We start from the raw sequence: 20483 nt of genomic DNA on the forward strand, positions 1-20483 counted from the left end.
GAAAGAAAGAAAGAAAGAAAGAAAGAAAGAAAGAAAGAAAGAAAGAAGGGAAGAAAGAAAGAAGGCACACCTAAGAAACTGACAGCTATTTATTAAATGCCTACTATGTGCCAGGCACTGTGATAGTGCTGAACAAAGCAGTGCCCCTACTTTCATGGAGTAGACACTGTAGTGAGGAGAAATAGCGAATAAGCCCTCAAGTTATAACATGCCAGGTGGTGACAAGTGAAAAGAAGAGAACCAAAGCAGGATCAATGGGATTGAGTGATGGGGATATTGTTTTATAAGATATGGTCAGAAATGGACTCTTTGACAAAAATGACCTATGAGCAGAAACCTGAAAGAAGTGAGGGAGAGAGCCTTTTGGATACCTGGAGGAAGAGCATCCTGGGTGGAGGGAAGAGGAAATGAAGAGTCCCTGAAGTACGCATCAGTGGCTTAGCTGAAAATAAAGGCTCATTCAATCTGCAGATGATGTAAAGCTGTGAGGACAGTGATGAACTATGTTGGATAAAAGATGCCAAATCTAGAAAATCTTGAAATGCTGAGAGATGAGCCATGTTGAACAAGCAATGTATTAGGGCAAAAATCTAAGGTCTTGAACTTTATTTCAAGAAGGTAATTGCACAAGAATGGGATTTGCAAGTTGTGGTTTAGTAACCAGGCGGTAAATGGATGGGAACTCCTTCCAGCCAATACTCTGGTCTCCCCAAAACAAAGAACTATGGAACATCAGGTATCAGTGGGGGCAACGGGAGGGATAGCTTTGTGTCCAAGGGGGTTCACCAAGACAAAGTAACTTGGCAAAGGTTATATATCCTCTCTAAAAGTAAGATCTGAATCAACTCCTACTCAAATTCCTACTTGATCAGATGTGACAGAAAGTGATATAATAATACACATCAAGAGCTTAAAAACTATCTGATACAGAAACTTGTGGTTCTATCCCATGGAAATGATCTAAAATATAGAAAAGTAATGTCCACAGGGCAGGAATTTTTGTCTGTTTGATCATAGCTATATTCTCACAGCCTAGAACATGCCTTGTACCTACTAGTCTTAATAAACACTTAACAAATATTTGTGGAATGATTAAATAAATGAAAAAGGATTTCTTTATAAAAAATTTTTCTAATATTTTAAAAATTTACCGAAATTTCCTACAATAGGCTGCTGTTTAAGTAAACTATGATCCATTCACTCTTTGGATTGAACTCTATTTTAAAAAGCAAACAGATGGTTTAAATGTTTGTAACACCAGAATTAAGATCTGTCCCATAAAGTAATTAGATCTGGAATGGAGAATAAAATGATTATTCTCATTTTAAAGATGAGGGGATTGCAAGGCCACATACTGACTTACTGGCATTTTCAAGCTACTTAATACATATGTGATAAAAATTCTTTTGAAGAGAACATGAACAAATGGAAAGATATTCCATGCTCATGGATTGGAAGAATTTATGTTGTGAAAATGTCCATACTATCCAAAGCAATCCTCAAATTCAATGCAATCCCTATCAAAATACCAACAGCATTTTTCACAGAACTAGAATAAATACTAAAATTTGTATGGAACCACAAAAGAATAGCCAAGGCAATCTTGAGAAAGAACAAAACTGGAGGTATCACAATTCTAGATTTTAAGATATGCTACAAAGCTGTAGTAATCAAAACAGTATGGTATTGGCACAAAAATAGACATGTAGATCAATGCAACAAAACAGAGAGCCCAGAAATAAACCCACACTTACATGGTCAATTAATCTATGACGAAGTAGGCAAGAATATACAATGGGGAAGGACAGTCTCTTCAGTAAATGGTGTTGGTAAAACTGGACAGATACACACAAAAGAATGAAACTAGACCACGTTCTAACACCATACACAAAACTAAACTCAAAATGGATTAAAGACCTAAATGTGAGACATGAAACCATAAAATTCCTAGAAGAAATCACAGGCAGCCATTTCTTTAACATTGGCCTTAGCAACATTTTTCTAGATATGTCTCCTGAGGCAAGAGAAACAAAAGCAAAAGTAAACTATTGAGACTACATCAAAATAAAAAGCTTTTGTACAGCAAAGGAAACCATCAACAAAATGAAAAGGCAACCTACTGAATGAGAGAAGATATTTGTAAATGATATATCTGATTAAAGGTTAATAACCAAAATATATAAGGAACTTAGACAACTCTACATCAAAAAACAAATAATCTGATTAAAAATGGGCAGAGGACCTGAATAGACATTTTTCCAGAGAAGACATATAGATGGAAAGATATTCAACATCATTCATCATCAGAGAAATGCAAATCCAAATGACCATGGGATGTTACCTTACACCTGTCAGAATGACTAGAATCAAAAAGATAAGAAAATGGGGCACCTGGGTGGCTCAGTCGTTAAGCGTCTGCCTTCAGCTCAGGTCAGGATCCCAGGGTCCTGGGATCGAGCCCCGCATTGGGCTCCCTGCTCCCCGGGAAGCCTGCTTCTCCCTCTCCACTCCCCCTGCTTGTGTTCCCTCTCTCGCTGTGTCTCTCTCTGTCAAATAAATAAATAAAATCTTAAAAAAAAAAAAGATAAGAAATAACAAGTGTTGGCGAGAATGTGAAGAAAGGGAACCCCTTGTGCACTGTAGGCAGGAATGAAAATTGGGGCAGCCACTATGGAAAAACAGTATGGAGGTTCCTCAAAAAATTAAAAATAGAATTCCACTACTGGGTATTTACCCAAAGAAAACAAAACCTACCAGGGCGCCTGGGTGGCTCATTCGTGAAGCGTCTGCCTTCACGTCAGGTCATGATCCCAGGGTCCTGGGATAGAGCCCCGCATTGGGCTCCCTGCTCTGCGGGAAGCCTGCCTCTCCCTCTCCCACACCCCTTGCTTGTGTTCCCTCTCTCGCTGTCTCTATCTCTGTCAAATAAATAAATAAATAAAATCTTTAAAAAAAAAGAAAAAGAAAAACAAAACAAAACCCACTAATTTGAAAAGATATATGCACCCTTATATTTATTTCAGCATTATTTACAATAGCCAAGATATGGAAGTAAGCCAAGTGTCCATCGATATATGAATGGATAAAGAAGATGAGGCATCTCTCTATATAATGGAATATTGCTCAGCCTTAAAAAAAAAAAAGGATAAGATCTTGCCATTTGTGATAACATGCATAGACCTAGAGGATATTATGCCAAGTCAGACAGAGAAAGACAAATACCACATGATTTCCCTTATAGGTGGACTCTGAAAACAAAACAAATGAATAAACAAAAAGCAGAAAGAGACCCATAAATACAGAGAACAAACTGATGGTTGCCAGAGGGGAGTACTGGGGGGTTGGGGTTGTTGGACAAAATGGGTGAAGTAGAGTGGTAGATACAAGCTTCCAATTATGGAATGAATAAGTCACAGGGATGGAAGGTGCAGCATAGGGAATATAGTCAATGGTATTGGTTTTTTTTTTAGTTATTATTTTTTATTGAAGCATAGTTGACACACACTGTTACATTAGTTTCAGGTGTACAACAAAGTGATTTGACAATTCTAGACGTCCTCACCACAAGTGCAGCTCCCATCTGTCACCATATAACACTACTACAATACCATTGACTATATTCCCCACACTGTACCTTTCATCCCCATGACTTATTCATTCCATAACTGTGGGAGCATGTACCTCCCACTCCCCTTCACCCATTTTACCCAATCTCTTACCCCCCCCCTCCCCTCCAGCAACCATCAGTTTGTTCTCTGTATTTATGGGTCTGTTTCTGTTTTTTGTTTTATTTTTTATTATTTATTTACTTATTTTAAAGATTTTATTTGACAGAGAGAGACACAGTGAGAGAGGGAACACAAGCAGGGGGAGTGGGAGAGGGAGAAGCAGGCTTCCCGCCGAGCAGGGAGCCCGATGTGGGGCTCAATCCCCACACCCTGGGATCATGACCTGAGCCGAAGGCAGGCATTTAACGACTGAGCCAGCCAGGCACCTGTTTGTTTTATTTTTTAGATTCTACATATAAGTGAAATCATATGGTACTGTCTTTGTCTGACTTATTTCACTTTGCATAATACCCTCTAGGTCCATCCATCCTTGTTGTCACAAATGGCAAGATCTCACTCTTTTTTATGGGTAATATTCTATTGTATAAGTATACCACATCTTCTTTAGCTATTCATCTATTGATGGACACTTGGGTTTAGTCAATGGTATTGTAATAGTGCTGTATGGGGACAGATGTGGTGAACACAGCATAATGTATAGAGTTATCAAATCACTATGTTGTACACCTGAAACTGATAAAACATTGTGTGTCAACTATACTCCAATTAAAAAAATAAATAAATAAAATGTAAAAGTGAAAATAGGGGCTCCTGGCTGGCTCCATCAGAAGATCATGTGACTCTTGATCACAGGGTTGTGAGTCTGAGCCCCACGTTGGGTGTAGAGATTACTTCAAAATAAAATCTTTAAAAATAATAATAATAAAAGTGAACAATAAAAATGAGAGGATTGCAAGGTTACACAGTGCTTACTGGCATTTTAAGCTACTTAATACATACCTGATAAAAGTTCTTTGGGGGCAGTAACAGTTATATATTGTCTGCTAAACAATTCTACAATGTATGTAAAAATGATTTCCAGACCTTTAGAAAGATAGATGTGGAAACAATACTAGTTCCCATGCAAGAAAGCGTGAGACCAACTAATGCCCACAAACAAGTGGGAAGGGCCAGAAATTCCAGCAGCAAGTCATCCATCAATTTGGAAAACATTTATCAACTTGCCAGAGTGCCAAGTCTTTGGGAGGCCGTGGGAATACAGAGATGGCCACAGCCCAGATTTCTTTCGGTCTGCAGACTCATGGAGGGGAACAGGGATTTAACACATCAGGGCCACAGGGTGTGAAGAACCGGAATAAAGGGAGGTGCCAAGCGTGTGAGAGCTCAGAGATGGGGAAGGGGCCCAGACTCCAAAGGGGATGGAAGTAGGACATGGGGGTCGGGGTGATGGCATGGGAAGGACCTGTGAGGATAAACCCTGTGTGCTCTCTGGAACAACCCTGAGAGGATTTTTAGAGGACAAGTAGTCGACTTCTGTGTGCCCTTCCCGCACTTCTGCTCCCGGAGCTACACGAGATGCTGAACAGACGAAATAGCACAGAGTTTGTCCTCACGTTTTTCCATCCCAGTCCATGGCCATTTGTGGCCCTGTGCCCTTTGTCACATGTCTATTTCACTCTAGTATTACCTCGCCTGAAAGAAACAGACGGTCCTATTCTCATGGAACTTATGGCTAAGAGGGAGAGAATTAAACAAACAACTAGACTAGTTCGTACCTGGAGGTGATAGTTGTGGTCTCCTCTGTCTGTTCATTCCCCCCGTGTGCAGCCTTTGTCAAAGTATCATTTGAACCCATTTTCAGTGAAGCTGCTGTGTGCAAGGAGGTCACAAAGCCAGTCATGGAGCCCCACCAGCCACCTAGCACCCTCACCGACCAGAGTTTTGCATTTATTTACTGGGTATCCTGGATCCAGCAACACTGAAGTTTTTCCATTTTACTTCAGAGCTTTCTGAATCATATGCCAATGAAGATAGAGTTAGACAAGCTGGGATCTCCCCTCACTGGTACAGTTGGACAGATAGAGCATTGGTTATACCTCAGATGGGATGTCTGCTCACGCCTCCAGAGGGATGGGGTTTGTGATTCACTGGCCACAGAGATGTGGAAAGGGCACCGAGCTGCTGGCTCAGGAGGAAGAGACATTGATTGTCCACTGCATCCCGGCACTGTGTTGGGAATTTTACATAAATTATCTCCTCCGCTTCTCAAAATAACCTTTATCATCCCGATTTTATAGATGAAGGAACTAAGATTTCAAAGAAATTAAGTGACTTCTTCACCCAGCTGGTAGAGGCAGAATTTGAGCCCAGGTCTGCTGACTCCAAAACCATGTTCTTTCTACACACCCAGTGTATATTGTAAATAGAAAAGTTAAGTTAGAATTGGAAGAATAATGGGACACATGGTCCTTTTTGAAGAAGAAAATCAGCCTAGAAATAGGAATGCTTTCTTCTGTCATAATAACCCATAATAACCCAGCAGCATAATAACACTGTCAAATTCCAAATGACCACCTCTAGAAATAAAGGAGCTAATATATACATACACGTGTGTGTGCATATGTGTGTGTGTGTGTGCGTGCGCAGAGAGGAAGAGAGGCTTTGGTTTAACCCTGTAATTTAATTCTTGAAATTAATAATAAGGGAATGTTCACAGATACTAACAAAGATTTATGTGTTGTGTTCATTGCAGTGGCTTTTTTAGGAGTAAACAGAAAAAAATAAAAAGGAAAACTGGAACTACCTATCTGGCCCAACAAGAGGAATGGTTGAATAAATTATAATTCAATGGATTAGTGGAGTATTATAAAGCCATTAAAATTCATGCAGTGGAATAATGTTTAATTGCATTGAAATATACTCATAATATAATGTTCATGAAAAATAAAAGAAGATATAAGACCCTATATATAGTTTGGTTCCAATATTTGTTGAACAACTACATATATGCATCTATATTTAAAATCTGGTAGGAAATGTACCCAAATGTTAGTAATGATTATCTGTAAGATGACATTTTTTATTTCTTCTTTATCCTTCTCTGTATTTATCCTTTTCTGTATTTTCCAACACAAAACAAGGGTGTGCTCTGTTGCTCCAGTCCCCATAGAGCTTCTGGTTCTCAGACTAAGGACTTGCTTGCTTGGAAGGAAAGTGCTTTTCGTCCTTCCTGGTAGCAGACACCAGAGACTGGGGCTGTGGAAGCCTGAGGACCCAATGTCTACCCCAGGCATTCACAAGGCAAGCTGCTTCTCATTCTTCTTACAAATGATTTTAGATGGTAATTTTTAAAAAACAAGCTACGGTCGAATAAGAGATATTGTCATTGCTTTTAAAATGTGTTCTTTTGATGGTTCTTTTACAATCATATCTCCACAGAGGCATTTTACACCAAGTGAGTTCCTGAAGGGAAGAGGTTGGCATAGCATGTCTTTCATCCCCTGGTTCATTCATTCATTTGTTAATTCATTCATTCATGTAAGAAAACTTACTGTGTCCTTGCTGGGTTCTCTGTACTAATCAAAGACGATATAGTGAAACATTAGATAGGGAAAGTTTTAAAATAGAGGTCTGAGGAAAGAGTAGTCTTCACACATCCCCTTCATCTTCACCCTTTGTCCGCCTGTAAGCTTCAACCACCCAAAGAGACAACTCAAAGTAATCACCTCTACAAATGTCCTTTCTCTCCTCCCAAATCAGCACTCACGTCTCACTTCCTGAAGATGCCTGTTTTCTTATCTGCACACATGCAGCAATTCTAGCATCTAGGATGTTGCAATATGGTTCTTTCTATATAGTTCTTATCTGCTTGCTTAATGTGCTTCCATAAATCCAAGTCTCTCTTCTTCTACATGTGCAATGTCACAGGGAGGAAATGATAGAACTTCCCTAGGGTAAACAAAGGAGACTACCCCAATATCTAAAGAAGTAACTATCTAGGTGTTCCTATAACCCACTTGGGATCCTCCAGTGTACATAGCATACCAGGGTTGGGAAGTTCTGTGGTAGATCTCGACCTCCTGGTATCAGGGGCCAGGCCTTAATTATCCATCTCAGTATGCTCTGAGCCTAGTGTGTTGCCTTTCACATCGCTGGTAATTAGTGCTTTCACTAATTCATCTGAGACAGCATTTACTGAGTGTCCACCATGTGCCAGGTACGGTGCTGATTGTTAGTATTCTAGTGAGCAAAACAGATACGGTTTTGCCCTACAATTTGGTAGGGGCAGAGTAATATTGAACAAATAATCCTACAAACAAATACATAATTCTAAGTTATAAAAACCACTCGGAAGGAAAAGTACAGAGTGCTATGAACGCTAAGGAACTATCTGAATGAACGAATGAAAGAAAACACTATATTTTACACTGTAGTATTCATTCACTAGGAAGGTGTAGTCTATATATAGAGAGAATATTGTAAGCTCTCTCAGGATGGATAAAGAATCCCATAAGACAATCTAACTCCTGTGTTTATGCTTCTATGAGGTGTCCTAAGACCTCATTAGTTTTTCATATCTCATAGGTGACTCGTTCTGAACTTAAAGGCAACTAAAAATCCTAAGGTATTTTGTTGTTGTTTGTTTAATGTGCTGCCATAAATTCAACTATCTCTTTTTGTATACGTTCAATTGGTTATTTGGATCTAAATAGGTGGCTTTCTGTGTTCCTCCATTAACTTTCATCTTGCTAGATCTGGTCTATCGACTTGACCTATGCCAAATCTATGATTGGGGATTTCCCTAATCCTAGTCCTGACATGGGAATATATAGTCCTCTTCACGTCACTGGGTGTGGTTACCACGATGAAATGCCCATATCAGGTTGTTGAAAGGGGTGCTGAGTGGAATTTTATAATCACCTTTGCAATACATATCAAAAACATTAAAATGTCCATATCCTTTGCATTTGCAATTATAGTTATGGGAATCTATTCTAGCAAAATATTACCAAACCCATATGCAAAAGATGTTTTTACTCCATTATTTATAACAGTGAATCACAGATTGAAAAATCCTAGTACCTTTTAAGGGGCATGATTAAGCTTAGGTGGCTATAACAAGAGAAATTTTTCCTATAAACTAAGAAAATTCCTAAGAACAGGCTTGCAATGGCATTTTATTTTTAGAAAAGTGTGTCTAAACCTCTTTGAGCTTCTCACATAGCTCAGGACCCACTAGATGCTAATACAGATTATTAATGAAGAAAAAATGAAAACAGGTTAGACACAGGTGATTAAGAATATGGAATAATTAGTTATTAAAAAGATACTTGTTTGTATGGTATTGATAAGGGATCTTCTCAGGCAAACAACCCTTTATAAATGAGGCTTTTTTCCTTTGATTGGCAGACTATTACCTAAGCTGGTTGATGCATATACGGGCCTTAAAAAAAATAAAGGATGGTATTATAAATGAGCAGCTTAATATTTTGTCAATAAATATTTGAGTGCCTACTCCATGTGGGGCACAGTTGGGATACGGCAGCAAACAAGACAAATAAAAATCCCTGTCTCATGGAGCTTATAATTTAATGGAAGGGGGCAGAGAACACTCAAGTTGACAAGTAAAATGGCACATCATGTGCCAAAAAGGCAACAGGACAAAAATTAAGTGGGGAAGAAGGCTAGGAAGTCCAGCCCAGGAAATGAAGGAGGAGCGGGGAGGAAGTTTCAAATAGGGTGATCCAGATGGCCTCCCTGAGAAAGGGACATCTGAGCAGAGACCTGAAGGAAGTGGGAGAATGAGCTGGACAGTTGGCTGGGCCGTGAGCATTCCAGGGAGCAACTGGGTTTTAGCAATACAATTTTAAGGATTAGTGGGTTGCTTTTGTGCAGACAGTCCATACCCTGCATTCCTTGTCACTTTCAATTAACCATAAGTACACCCAGCTCACTCATCAAAGAGAGGGTCCCATGTCTCTCCCTTCTGGCAGCCAGAGACAGATACCCTAGCTGGCGCAGGCTGCCATGCTGGACCCGCTGTGGGAAGCAGAGGAGCAGCCCACCCCCTTCTCCCTGGGCCTTCTGCCACCTGGTGAGAGGGCGACCCTGTACCCAGCCACCCCATTCCCACCCTGCCGAGTCTAAAGGGGCATTAAGATTGACATTTGTTTGTACCCGGTGAGTCTGTGCGCCCTGTGTAAGGGCTCACTCATGTAGAAGCAAAATCACCCACTCTCAGAGCCACTTTTTAGAACTAAGAATGTAATCTTTGACCAGATTTAAAGAATAGGACAATTTCGTTGCTGTTGTGAAGTCCTCAAAATTGTTGTCTTTGGAGTGAGGATGTTAACGAAGAAGTAGATCTAAAGATTTGTTAACCACTCCGGGTATGTTTTTAAAATCATCACGGCGTTTGCAGTTTCTGGTCACCCGCTCGTGTTCCTGCCGCCAACTCGCTGCCAGCTGGCGGCGGAGGTAAAGGTAAGGTACGGTTCCAGGGAGGACACCGTCAGCTGCAGGGGGGCAGGACTGTGTCTGCTTTTCTCACCGCCGTTACCCCCAGGGCCTACCTCAGGGCCTGGCATGCAGGAGATGCTCCATAAATGCTCAGGAATAAACGAAGATGACAGCTTTGGTAGACAGAGAAAAGACATGTAGGCTAGAGTGGGAGGGGCACGTACAGAGACCCTGGTGTCTAAAGCAGGAGAGGGAAGACGGATGGGCTGTGATTCTCCCTCTCTGACCTCTGAGACAAGGGGAACCAAAGTGGAGTGTGCATTTAACGCACAAGGGCGAGGCAGGGGGTGGGGGGGACAGGAAGTATGAGGACATCACTGGCACACGGTTTGGCCCCTTTCCCCCATGTAGATGTTGGATACTTTGGTCAATTTACTTAGCACCTTGGAGACTCTGTTCCATCCTCTGGAAAATGGGGGTAACAACACTGACCTCACAGGGTTGCTGTGAGAACTAAGGAGGATAATGCATATAAAGCCCTCGGCACAGAGACTTCCGCCATAAAAAAGTCATAGTAGACCCTCATGTTTTCACTTCACACGGACACACTGAGAGACAGTGTAGATCGTGGTTGGGAGCAGGGATCTGGAGCCGACTGGCTGAGTCTGAATCTCAGCTTTATCACTCAGAGCCGAGTGGTCTTAAGAAAGTTGCTTAATTGCTCTGGGTCGCAATTCCCTCATCTGTGAAAAACAGGACAACGATGCCTATCTCATTGCATTGCTCTGAGGGTTGAATCAGTTAATAAATGACCACTGTGTCTCTCTCTGTCAAATAAATAAAAATCTTTAAAAAAAACATAGAAACCACTTAGAACACTATCTGGCACAGAAGCATTATTACTGTCTGCTCGGTGTTTTTCGTATCTGTTTCCCACTTTGATTCCTCCAGGGCTGGGGGAAGCAGCGAGACTATGAGGGAGCAGACACATATGTTGTTCTTGTCAGATGGGCTGGATCCAGGTCTCATTTCAACACTGGTTCTCAAACTCCAGCAGACACTGGGTTCACCCTGAGGCTTGTTAAAGCACAGGTCGTGGAGACCCCCACCCTCAGAGTTTCTCATTCAGTCGGTCTGGGTGGGTTTTGAGATTTTTTATTTCTAACAAGTGCCCAGATGGTGCTGAGGCTGCTAGTCCAGGGACCACACTCGGAGAACCATCGTGATGTAACATGAAAGGATGTCCAAAGCTCCAAAAAAAGGAAGAAGGAAAGATGTGTAAAGAGATAAGAGTTCTGGAAAATTCCAAATATGACTGAGCAATGGACACTAGTGGAAAGAATAATGTGTTTATTTATTCATTCAATAAACATCTGCTCACTCCCCACTGTGAGCTGGGCCCTGTATTCACCCATCAATTGAAAGGACCAAGATTTAGGGGAGTAGAAACGACAGTGAGGTGGAGAGGACTATCAATGTATCAAATTAAAACAGAATAGCCTTTAAAGAAAGAAGCCACATAACTCCTCATGCCTAACTCCACATCATGTCCCCATTAAGCCTAACTCAGGCATCGTTTGTGTGTGTGTGTGTGTGTGTGTGTGTGTGGTAGAATATATATAAAATTGACCATTCTAATGTTTTAAGTGCACAGTTCAGTGACATCAAGTACATTCACATTTTCATGCAGTCATCACTCCTGTCCCCCTCCAGAATGTTTTTTCATCTTCCAAACTGAAACTCTATACCTGTTCATCAACGATTCCCTATTCCCTCCTCCCATGCATCCCCTGGCAGCTACCATTGAACTTTCTGTTTCTCTGCATTTGACTACTCTCGGTCCCTCACGTAAGTGGAATCATACAGCATGTGTCCTCTTGTGACTGGCTTGTTTCACTTCACACAGTGTCTTCAAAGTTCATCTATGCTGTAGCATGTGTCAGAATTCCCTTCCTTTTTAAGAATTCATATTGCACTGTATGTATACACCATGTTTGTTTATCCATTCCTGCATCAATGGATGCTTGGGTTGTTTACACCTTTTGGCTACTGTGAATAGTGCTACTATGAACATGGGGGTACAGATACCTGTTTGAACCCTGATTTCAACTCTTTTGAGCATATATCTCTAAGCAACATTTTAGAGCAGATAAATTTTGTTTGGGTGAAAATTAAGGTCACACATCCCCCATCCAACCCTCTACCTCTTCTCTTCATAGAACTTTACCCCTCCAGACACTCAGGCACCCAGATCTCTCAGCTGCCTGAATCTGAAAAATCATCTACACCTCCAGGTAAATTAGCACAACAGGGACCAGGGGAATATATCTCAATGCTTTGTGGGCTGAATTCATGCATGAATCTCCCTTTTGTTATGATGACAACCTTACCAACAAACTGTCCAAACACAGTCGTGCCAGGAGCTTATTCAGTACTATTCAGAGATTGAACAATTTAGTCTCTGGAATCAGACACCTGGTGGAGGAACCTGGCCTTACTATTTCCTAGCTGTTAAAGCCAATGATTTAATCTTGCTAGTTTCAATTTCCTGATCCATAAAATAGGAATACTAGTTCCTATCTACTTGGTTGTTTGGAGAATCAAAGTGAGATGAGTTATACTAATTAGATTAAGATAAGATAAACCAAAATAAGCTAAAGAACTTAACCTAATGCCTGGCATATGGTCAGAACCCAACAAATATTGGGCATCGTTAGTATTATAATTATATTATAATTGGGTAACGTCTTCAGATATATGCCAAGAAAGTTCCTGCTACCTAAGTACACTGAAGGACATTACAATGAGCATGGAATTAACACTAGGCTAGAGGCCCAGAAGCCTAAACAATGGACATTTTTTAAAACATGGGATTCAAAATTACAACCTGGCTACAAAAGATTAAAAGAGGTCTTTGGACGGGGAAGATATTTTGGGGCAGGGTCCTCGGTGGCACCCACAATTGCACCAGAGTCCCAGGCAGTTAACTATGGGTGTAAGTACTTTTGAGGTTGTTTTTTTTTTTCTTCTCAGTTTGCAAATGGCAGATAAAAAACGGATTCTAGAACAATGGAAATTTAAGATGAGAAATGGTTACAGCCAATTTGGCCAGGCCTCCTCCTAGGATGGCCCCAGTCCTTCTGGGACATGTTCTGACGACTGGACGGCCTTTTTTCTAAACCTCTGAAAGAGGATGATGTTCCCGCCATTTCCCTTGGAAGGATATTCCACGGTGAAATATGACTCACTGTCAGGGCCCTTGCCTTTGTGATTCTCTTTCTTCTCTTGACCCACTTTCGTCTTGCTGTGCCCTTTTGTACAAAGTCAAACGCAGCCTCCCCTGGAGGAGGTTGTTCTGTGAGGACTGACATTTAAAGACCATTACCACCTCTCACACTCAGCCCTGTTCATTTAGCCAAGCAAAGCATGTTTAATTCTTTTAATCTCCTCTCATAAATCAATCTCTTCATTCCCTTAATAGTCCTTCTCCTATGCTTCGTATTCCTTCCAGTCTGGCCATTCTAAGCTCTCGTTCCATTTACACTTGAGAACGGCCAGTCAGTCATGAAACTGCTCTCAGGAAAAACAGCCGGGCCCGCCAGGGCTCCGAGTGCTCCCACGGTGCTGGGCTGTCTGCTGTCTGCAGGCACTGTGAGCCCAGAGAATAGCCCTGCCTGCTGGCTGGACCTGAAGGCCTTCAGGCATTTGCTGCCTACTCCATTTTGCGTCTTTCTAATGGACCTGACCCACCCTGCCTATGGTCAAGGGAAGTACCCGAGAAGCCACCTCAGGCACTTGGGTCTCTTCTGTCACTCAAGCTCCTCAGTATGTCCACCTTCCACCTGGCTTCCACCCATGAGGGCACGAGGGCCACGGAAGATCCCAGAGGGGTCTTACCTGGAAGGTCCCAGCGTGGTCTTCTTCCTTATCACCCTCTCTGTTCTCTTTGAGGGCAATTAAGGTGAATCCTCTGAAGTAGGAGGGAGGGGCAGCTGAAAGCGTTACTGTGGAGAGAGAGGAAAACAAATTAAGAGCACAGGAATTAGCTGGCTTCCATCTGACAAACGGATGTTTGCGAGTTCTCCATCAATACGCCAGGCCTGTGGGTCGGAGGGACTGCGGACGGTGGAAAAGCCCCATCCCTTTGAGAGTTGTGAACTGTTGCCCTCCACTCTGCTCCCCCTTACATTTCAGAGCTTGCGAAATGCCTCAGCTAGGATCTCAGTTGGGCCTCCCTGAACCAGCAAAGGTTCGGTGAGCTCTGTCCTAGTATCCACAATTTGATAAAGATAGTCCCTGGTCAGCAACCCCTGTCTTGACAGCTATCTAATGTTACACTTCCATTAGACTGGTCCAAGAGAAATCTAGCCTCTCACAGCAGAAACTCCCTTAGGAAGTCCTTTGGCGGGGAGAGACTGCTGTGTGTTTTCCAAACCATACTTCCTTTTTCTTGTGGGCTCTCAGCTAGACCACATTCCCAGCCTCCCTTGAAGTTAGGTCTGTTTGCACCCTCTTTCTGCCAAGGGAAAGCACAGACAGACATGATGCTTACCACTTCCTGCCTGGCCCACACAAACTTTCCACAGGATCCTCCACTCTTCCTTTCCCACCTATGGCTGCAGAATGCAGGGGATCCAGCAGAAGACTCTGGTGTCCTGGGAGAAGTGGTGGAGCCACAAGATGGGAGGAACCTGGGTTTCTGAATAACTACATAGAGAATCACCCACTGACCAGAAACATCCATATTGTACTTTGCATGTGAGGACTGACATTTAAAGACTTATATTACAGCAGCTGGAGTTATGAATCTACATTATACTCTTCCTTCTCACATCTACCCAGATAACTATGTTTTCATGGAAATCTAGCTCAAGGGCCTTCTTAGCAATAATGGTCATTCCTTCCTTTGTATCCCCAATTTCCCAAGATGGAAATCCTTTATTGCAATTTTGGCACTGCATTGCAATTCTCTTTTTACCTGCCTTCTCCACTGGACTGTGAGTTATGCTGGAGAGGAACTCATTTTAATTCTCTTTGTATCCCTAGCACCTAGCACAGAACCTGACATCTAATAAATGCTCAATTCAGGTTTCTTGATATTTACATAAGTTGAGATTTAAATTACTGTGTGGATCAAAGTGCTAAGATTCTGGCCTTTAAACATGGAATTATAGACTATTAGAGCCTCAAGCCTATCCCAAGAATCCTCTATTCCAGCCTTCTATTTTCACAGAAGACACAGAGAGGTCAACAGACACCCCAAGGTAGTCAGACCATCCAGAGGCAGACTTAGGGCCAGACTCCCTCCCCAGCTGAACGTTCCACCCAGAATTGTACATAGTGAGTATATTTGGCATAGTATGGGTATTCCACCAGGGTTAAGTTTTGAAATTTTAAAAATCAGTTCATTTAACATATAACATTTATGTGATTCTGATAAGCAACCCCTTGTCAGGGAAGGATATTCTAGTCTTCTAGTTTCAGTCCTAAACATAAAGGACCCCCAAACCCTAAAAACTAAAACAACCGTCTTAGATAAGGCAGCAGTGGTCATAACGACATCTCAGGGAAGGACTTTGAGACACAAAGATTGCAAATCTCATGCTCTAATTGGTCAATTCATCCCACAAAAGTAATAGAGCATTCTGATAGGCTACTGATGTCTAGAAAAGGTCAGCTAGATCTTCCTAGCAAGGAAGAAAGGGTGAGAGAAACAGCACAGTAAAATAGAGTCAGGAAAGTATGGTGCTCAACAGTGGCCAGCAGAAAATGATGAGTATGATGTCAGAAGAAAGAGCTGAGATCTCTGAGGGACAGACTGACAGCCTTAGAGTAGGGGTGGCAAATGAACTAACAAAAGAAAACAGAAACAGACTCATGGTTACAGAGAATAATCCAGTGGTTGTCAGACGGGAGGGGAATGGGGGGATGGGTGAAATAGGGGAAGAAGATTGAAAGGTATAAACTTCCAGTTATACAATAAATAAGACATGGAGATGCCACATACAGCATAGGGAATATAGTGAATGATATTGTAAAAACTTTGTGTGGCAACAGATAGTAGCTAGATTTATCACAGTGATTGCTTTGTAATGCATAGAAATGTTGAATCACTATGTTGTACACCTGAAACTAATATAATATTGTATGTCAACTGCACTTCAATTAAAAAAAAAACCCTATAGGTGGGCATAATAAAGCACTTACCTCCAAGTATCTGTGAAGCATAAATGAATTAATACACGTAAAGTTCTTAAAATCCTGCCTGGAATATAATAGGCACTTAATAAATATTAGCTCTTATTATCAGTGATGAGATTATCACATTGCATTTTGTGGATAAGTGTTTGTTTACCTATTCGTTCAAGTCCTTCAAAAGCAAGAACCACATCTAGGCTCCGCACAGTGATTAGCACAGAGTTGATGTGCAATTAAGTTTACTGAATTGTGTTCATGGACTAGTGAACTCAGTATTATAAAGTTGTCAGTTCTTCTCAAATTGATTTATAGATTTAGTGCAATCTAAATTAAATTGCCATCATGCTTTTTTGTGAAATGACAGGTTGATTCTAAAATGTATATGAAAAGGCAAAGGGTCAAGAATACCCAAGGCAATCTCTAGAAGTGAAAAGTTAGTGGGCTTGTACTACCACGTATCAAGACTTATGCAGCTATAGAAGTTCAGCCAGTGTATTCTAGCAAGGAAAGGAAAAAAGGCCAATTGTATAGTTTGGGATCCAGAAAAAGTTCCATAAGTACCTGGAAACTTGATGTATGATTAAGGATGTACTGCAGAGCAGTTGGGGGAAAAGACAATTATCTTCAACAGAGCTGCTGGGGCAACTGGTCAACTAGGTAGAAACAGGTGAATCTTGGTCTTACACATCATACACAAAGTAAACTTCACACAGATGGTAGAGCTAAATGTGAAGAACAAAACAACAAAGCTTTCAGAAGTTGGCCGAGGATAAAATATGAATGACCTTGGAGTCAGAAAGACTTTTAAACAGGACATTAAAAAAAAAAAAAAACTGACAATAAAGGAGAAGATACATAAGTGGGATGATATAAAAATTTTGCTCAAGAAAAGACACCATTAGGAACAAGTACGGCAGAGTGTGGAAGAAGATATTTGCAATGCATTTAACCACAATTGACTTTAATCCAAAGCATATAAAAACTCTTTCAGATCAATAAGAAAAAGATAGACAACCCGATAGAGAAAAATAGGCAAAACACATGAACTAATACTTCATAAAAGAAGGTGCCCAAATGGCCAAAAAGCATATGAAAAGACACTCAACCTTGTTAGTGAACAGGGAGATAAAAATTACTGCATTTCTACCAGGTTGACTAAACGTAAAAGGATTAACAATATCAAACGTTAACTGGAACTTTCACACACTGGTGAACCGAAAACAAGCAATTTTCAATGGAAAACTCTTCGGCAGTATTTACTGAGGCTGAACACATACATACCCTATGATCCAGTAATGCCACCCTAAATCAACAGGGATGCATACAGATGAGTACCACACAACACCTGTCAGAAGATTCATAGTAATATTGTACTGGCACCCAAATGGAAACACTCAATGTCCATCATCAGTAGGACGGATATGTAAGTTATGGCATATTCGTATAATTGAATGCACCGTAGTCATGAAAATGAAGGAATTACTACTACATACTACAGGAATGAACCTCATAAACATAATCAAGTGAAAGAAGACACACAAAATAATACAAAAGCTGTGTGTCTTCTTTCACTCAAGATCTATATAAAGTTCAAAAACAGACTAATCTATGATGCCAGAGGTCAGAACAGCAGTTACACATGTGGCAAAGTGGAGTGAGAAGTGATCTGGAGGGGCACAAGGGATGCCTCTGGAATACTGATCATGTTCTGTTTCTCAATCTGGGGACCGGTTGCATGAGTGTATTCAACATGTGATAATTCACTAAGCTTTGTGATTTGTGAACTTTCCCACTGGTAAGTTATATTTTGATAAAAATATTATTAAGTAATGTTTCTGAATGATAAATATTCACCTTTTTGTACATCTGGGTAGTGCACTTAAAGGGCTAACCATAAACTCAGCTTCCCAAAGTGCTGCATTCCTGTCGGTTCAAAAACACTGAGGGCATACTCTACCTCACTGAATACAACCCACAAGATGGAGGCTCTGGAGGCTGAACTCAGTGTGGGGCTTTGATCCCTAATTATCACTGGTGATGATGGTAGTACACAGTATAATCTGAAGGAAGACAGGAGATCCGATCCCTCCAGAGAGCCCCATTATATGACTCTTTCCTGAAAGAGTGTAGTATGTTCTGAGTCCCAGTAATGACTGAAGATGACAGCTCAGCAATAAATAATAGAATCTTCTCTCTAATGACGCCTCCCAAGTGCCTCCCAAGAGAGGCCATTAAGAGACCCAAGAAATTCAAGAAAAAATGCTTATGAAGGATTTAAAAACAAAAACAAAAAAAAGGTCCATTCAGAGCCATCCTGTGAGCACATCCAGGGAACTGGTTGAGAGCGAAGATGTCGGATGAGCATTCTAGAGCTATCATTTATTAATTATATGACCACTGGCAAGTTATTTCACTTCCCTGTTCCCTCATTTTTAAAAAAGAAGTTAATGATATTGCCTTCCTTGTAGGAATGTGGAGAGGATTAAATAAACATTTATCACAGAGCCTGGCATAAAAGGATTCAAGACCTGTAATGGACGCTGGTGGGAGTGCTGGTGACGTTGGGGCTGAAGAAGATGATGACGAAGGTGATGATTATGATGATAAAGATCATGATGCTCAGCAGGCTGATTAACCGACAATGGTTTTCAAAAAGCTGGGTCCTCAGGGACAATCATTGAACCACCAAAGAAAAACTCTAGGGGGCGCTAATGAGGGCTCACTGAGAGGATTGCAGTGGGGGTAATCCTCACAGGATTTGGGGACGATCCTCAAAGTCCAGGTTATGGGGAGATCTGGGTAAGCACTTATAATGAACAAAGTCTTCCTACAGCTCATCACACCCAATCTAGGGTGTCCTGTGAGGTCCCCTCAGCCCCTCAGCCCCACACACCATATACCCTTTCAACACTCCTTCCCTTTTTCAGAATTCCTCTCACCCAATTTTAAGTACATACTTATTTGTAAGTTATATGTTAAATACTGGTCTCCCCTAATAACCTGTAAGCTCCATGAAGGCAGGGACCAAGTCTGTCTTAAGCTGCACTGTATTTTTAGCATTTAGTGTGCCTTTTAACACACAGTATATGCTCAATAAGGACTCATTAAATGAATGAATGAAAAAGTGTTCATTTGTCTTCAATGCATAGTTTGCTTCCTCCTGCTCTGGTCCCTCCTTCAAAGTTCCCCTGGGTTACCACGTGCAGTATGTCAGCCTCCCTCATTCTTTTGTTGCTGAGCATTTGTCTGTGCCAGCCCAGTGCTCTGCCCCTGGAGACACAGAGAAAAGACATGGCCTCTCCCTCTGGAAGCATATAATCTAAGGGCTGGGAAGAAAAGACACATCTGCAGATATTTTTTATAACATACGATGGGTGTTCTGGAGGTAGGAACAAAGTGCTCTGGGATCCTAGAGGAAGGAGCATCTGGGTCTAAGGTGGGAGTCAGAGGAGGTTTCAAGGAGGCAGTGGCATTTGAACTCCAAGTTGAATGAGGAATAGGAGTTTGTCCAGTAGACGAGAGGACTAATAGCACTCCAGGTAGAGGGAAAGGCATGATGAGCCAGTCTTGACTTTGGAAACCAGAAGCAATTCTGTATTTCATAAAATGCAAGCTGGGAGGGAGAGTATGCTAAGAGGTCCAGGGAAGAAGGTGAACACGGGGCAGAAACTTCTTCAAAGCCTTCAAAGCCTTGGGATACCACCCTGGAGGTGATGAGGGGGTCCTGAGGGGTTTGAGTTAGGGAACGTCATATTCAGATTTATGTTTTAGGAAGATGAGGCTGGAAGTTCCATGATTACTGAATAATAGCCCTTCCCTAAAAACCAGTGGCAAGGGCCTCTCTGGCCTGCCTTGCTTGTATGAGGACCGATGTTTCACACTGGAGTCTGGCCTTAAATCTCTACACAAGGTTGAGTTCTCCCTATCCTTGGGTACACTGGCCATATGCAAACCCCAGTTCCCAAATAGCTTTCTGGGTCCTTCAAATGTCAGTGTTATCAACCATCTAACACAAACTCTGATGAGCTGTTACCCAATTCATCTGTTGTGCCTATCACCCTCACGGGAGCTCATCCAGTACCATCATGCTCCCCACTCCGCCTTTGGGTTTCAGACTCCCCGGCTCCAACCTCAGTGAAAGGATCTTGAACCAGCTCTATCACAGGGCCAGCATCTGCCATCCACCTGCTAAATGTTACTGAGATGCCCCAGTCTTCTTGTCCCATACATCAACTACGGGGAACTTTAACTTCTGCC

The 20483-nt window shown here is 41.6% G+C and overlaps 1 protein-coding gene across 1 annotated transcript in view; it reads right to left on the reverse strand.

Moving 5' to 3' along the window:
• Window positions 1-20483, reverse strand: part of SPON1 (spondin 1) — a 244865-nt gene that overhangs the window by 212768 nt on the left and 11614 nt on the right. Inside the window, exon 2 of the mRNA XM_034995093.1 lies at window positions 13926-14032. Within this exon, the coding sequence (XP_034850984.1) occupies window positions 13926-14032 (107 nt within the window). The remainder of the gene's footprint in view (window positions 1-13925; window positions 14033-20483) is intronic.

The sequence above is a fragment of the Mirounga leonina genome, unplaced genomic scaffold (genome assembly GCF_011800145.1).
Source record: "Mirounga leonina isolate KUSES-001 unplaced genomic scaffold, KU_Mleo_1.0 Mir_92, whole genome shotgun sequence".
Classification (NCBI taxonomy): Eukaryota; Metazoa; Chordata; class Mammalia; order Carnivora; family Phocidae; genus Mirounga; species Mirounga leonina.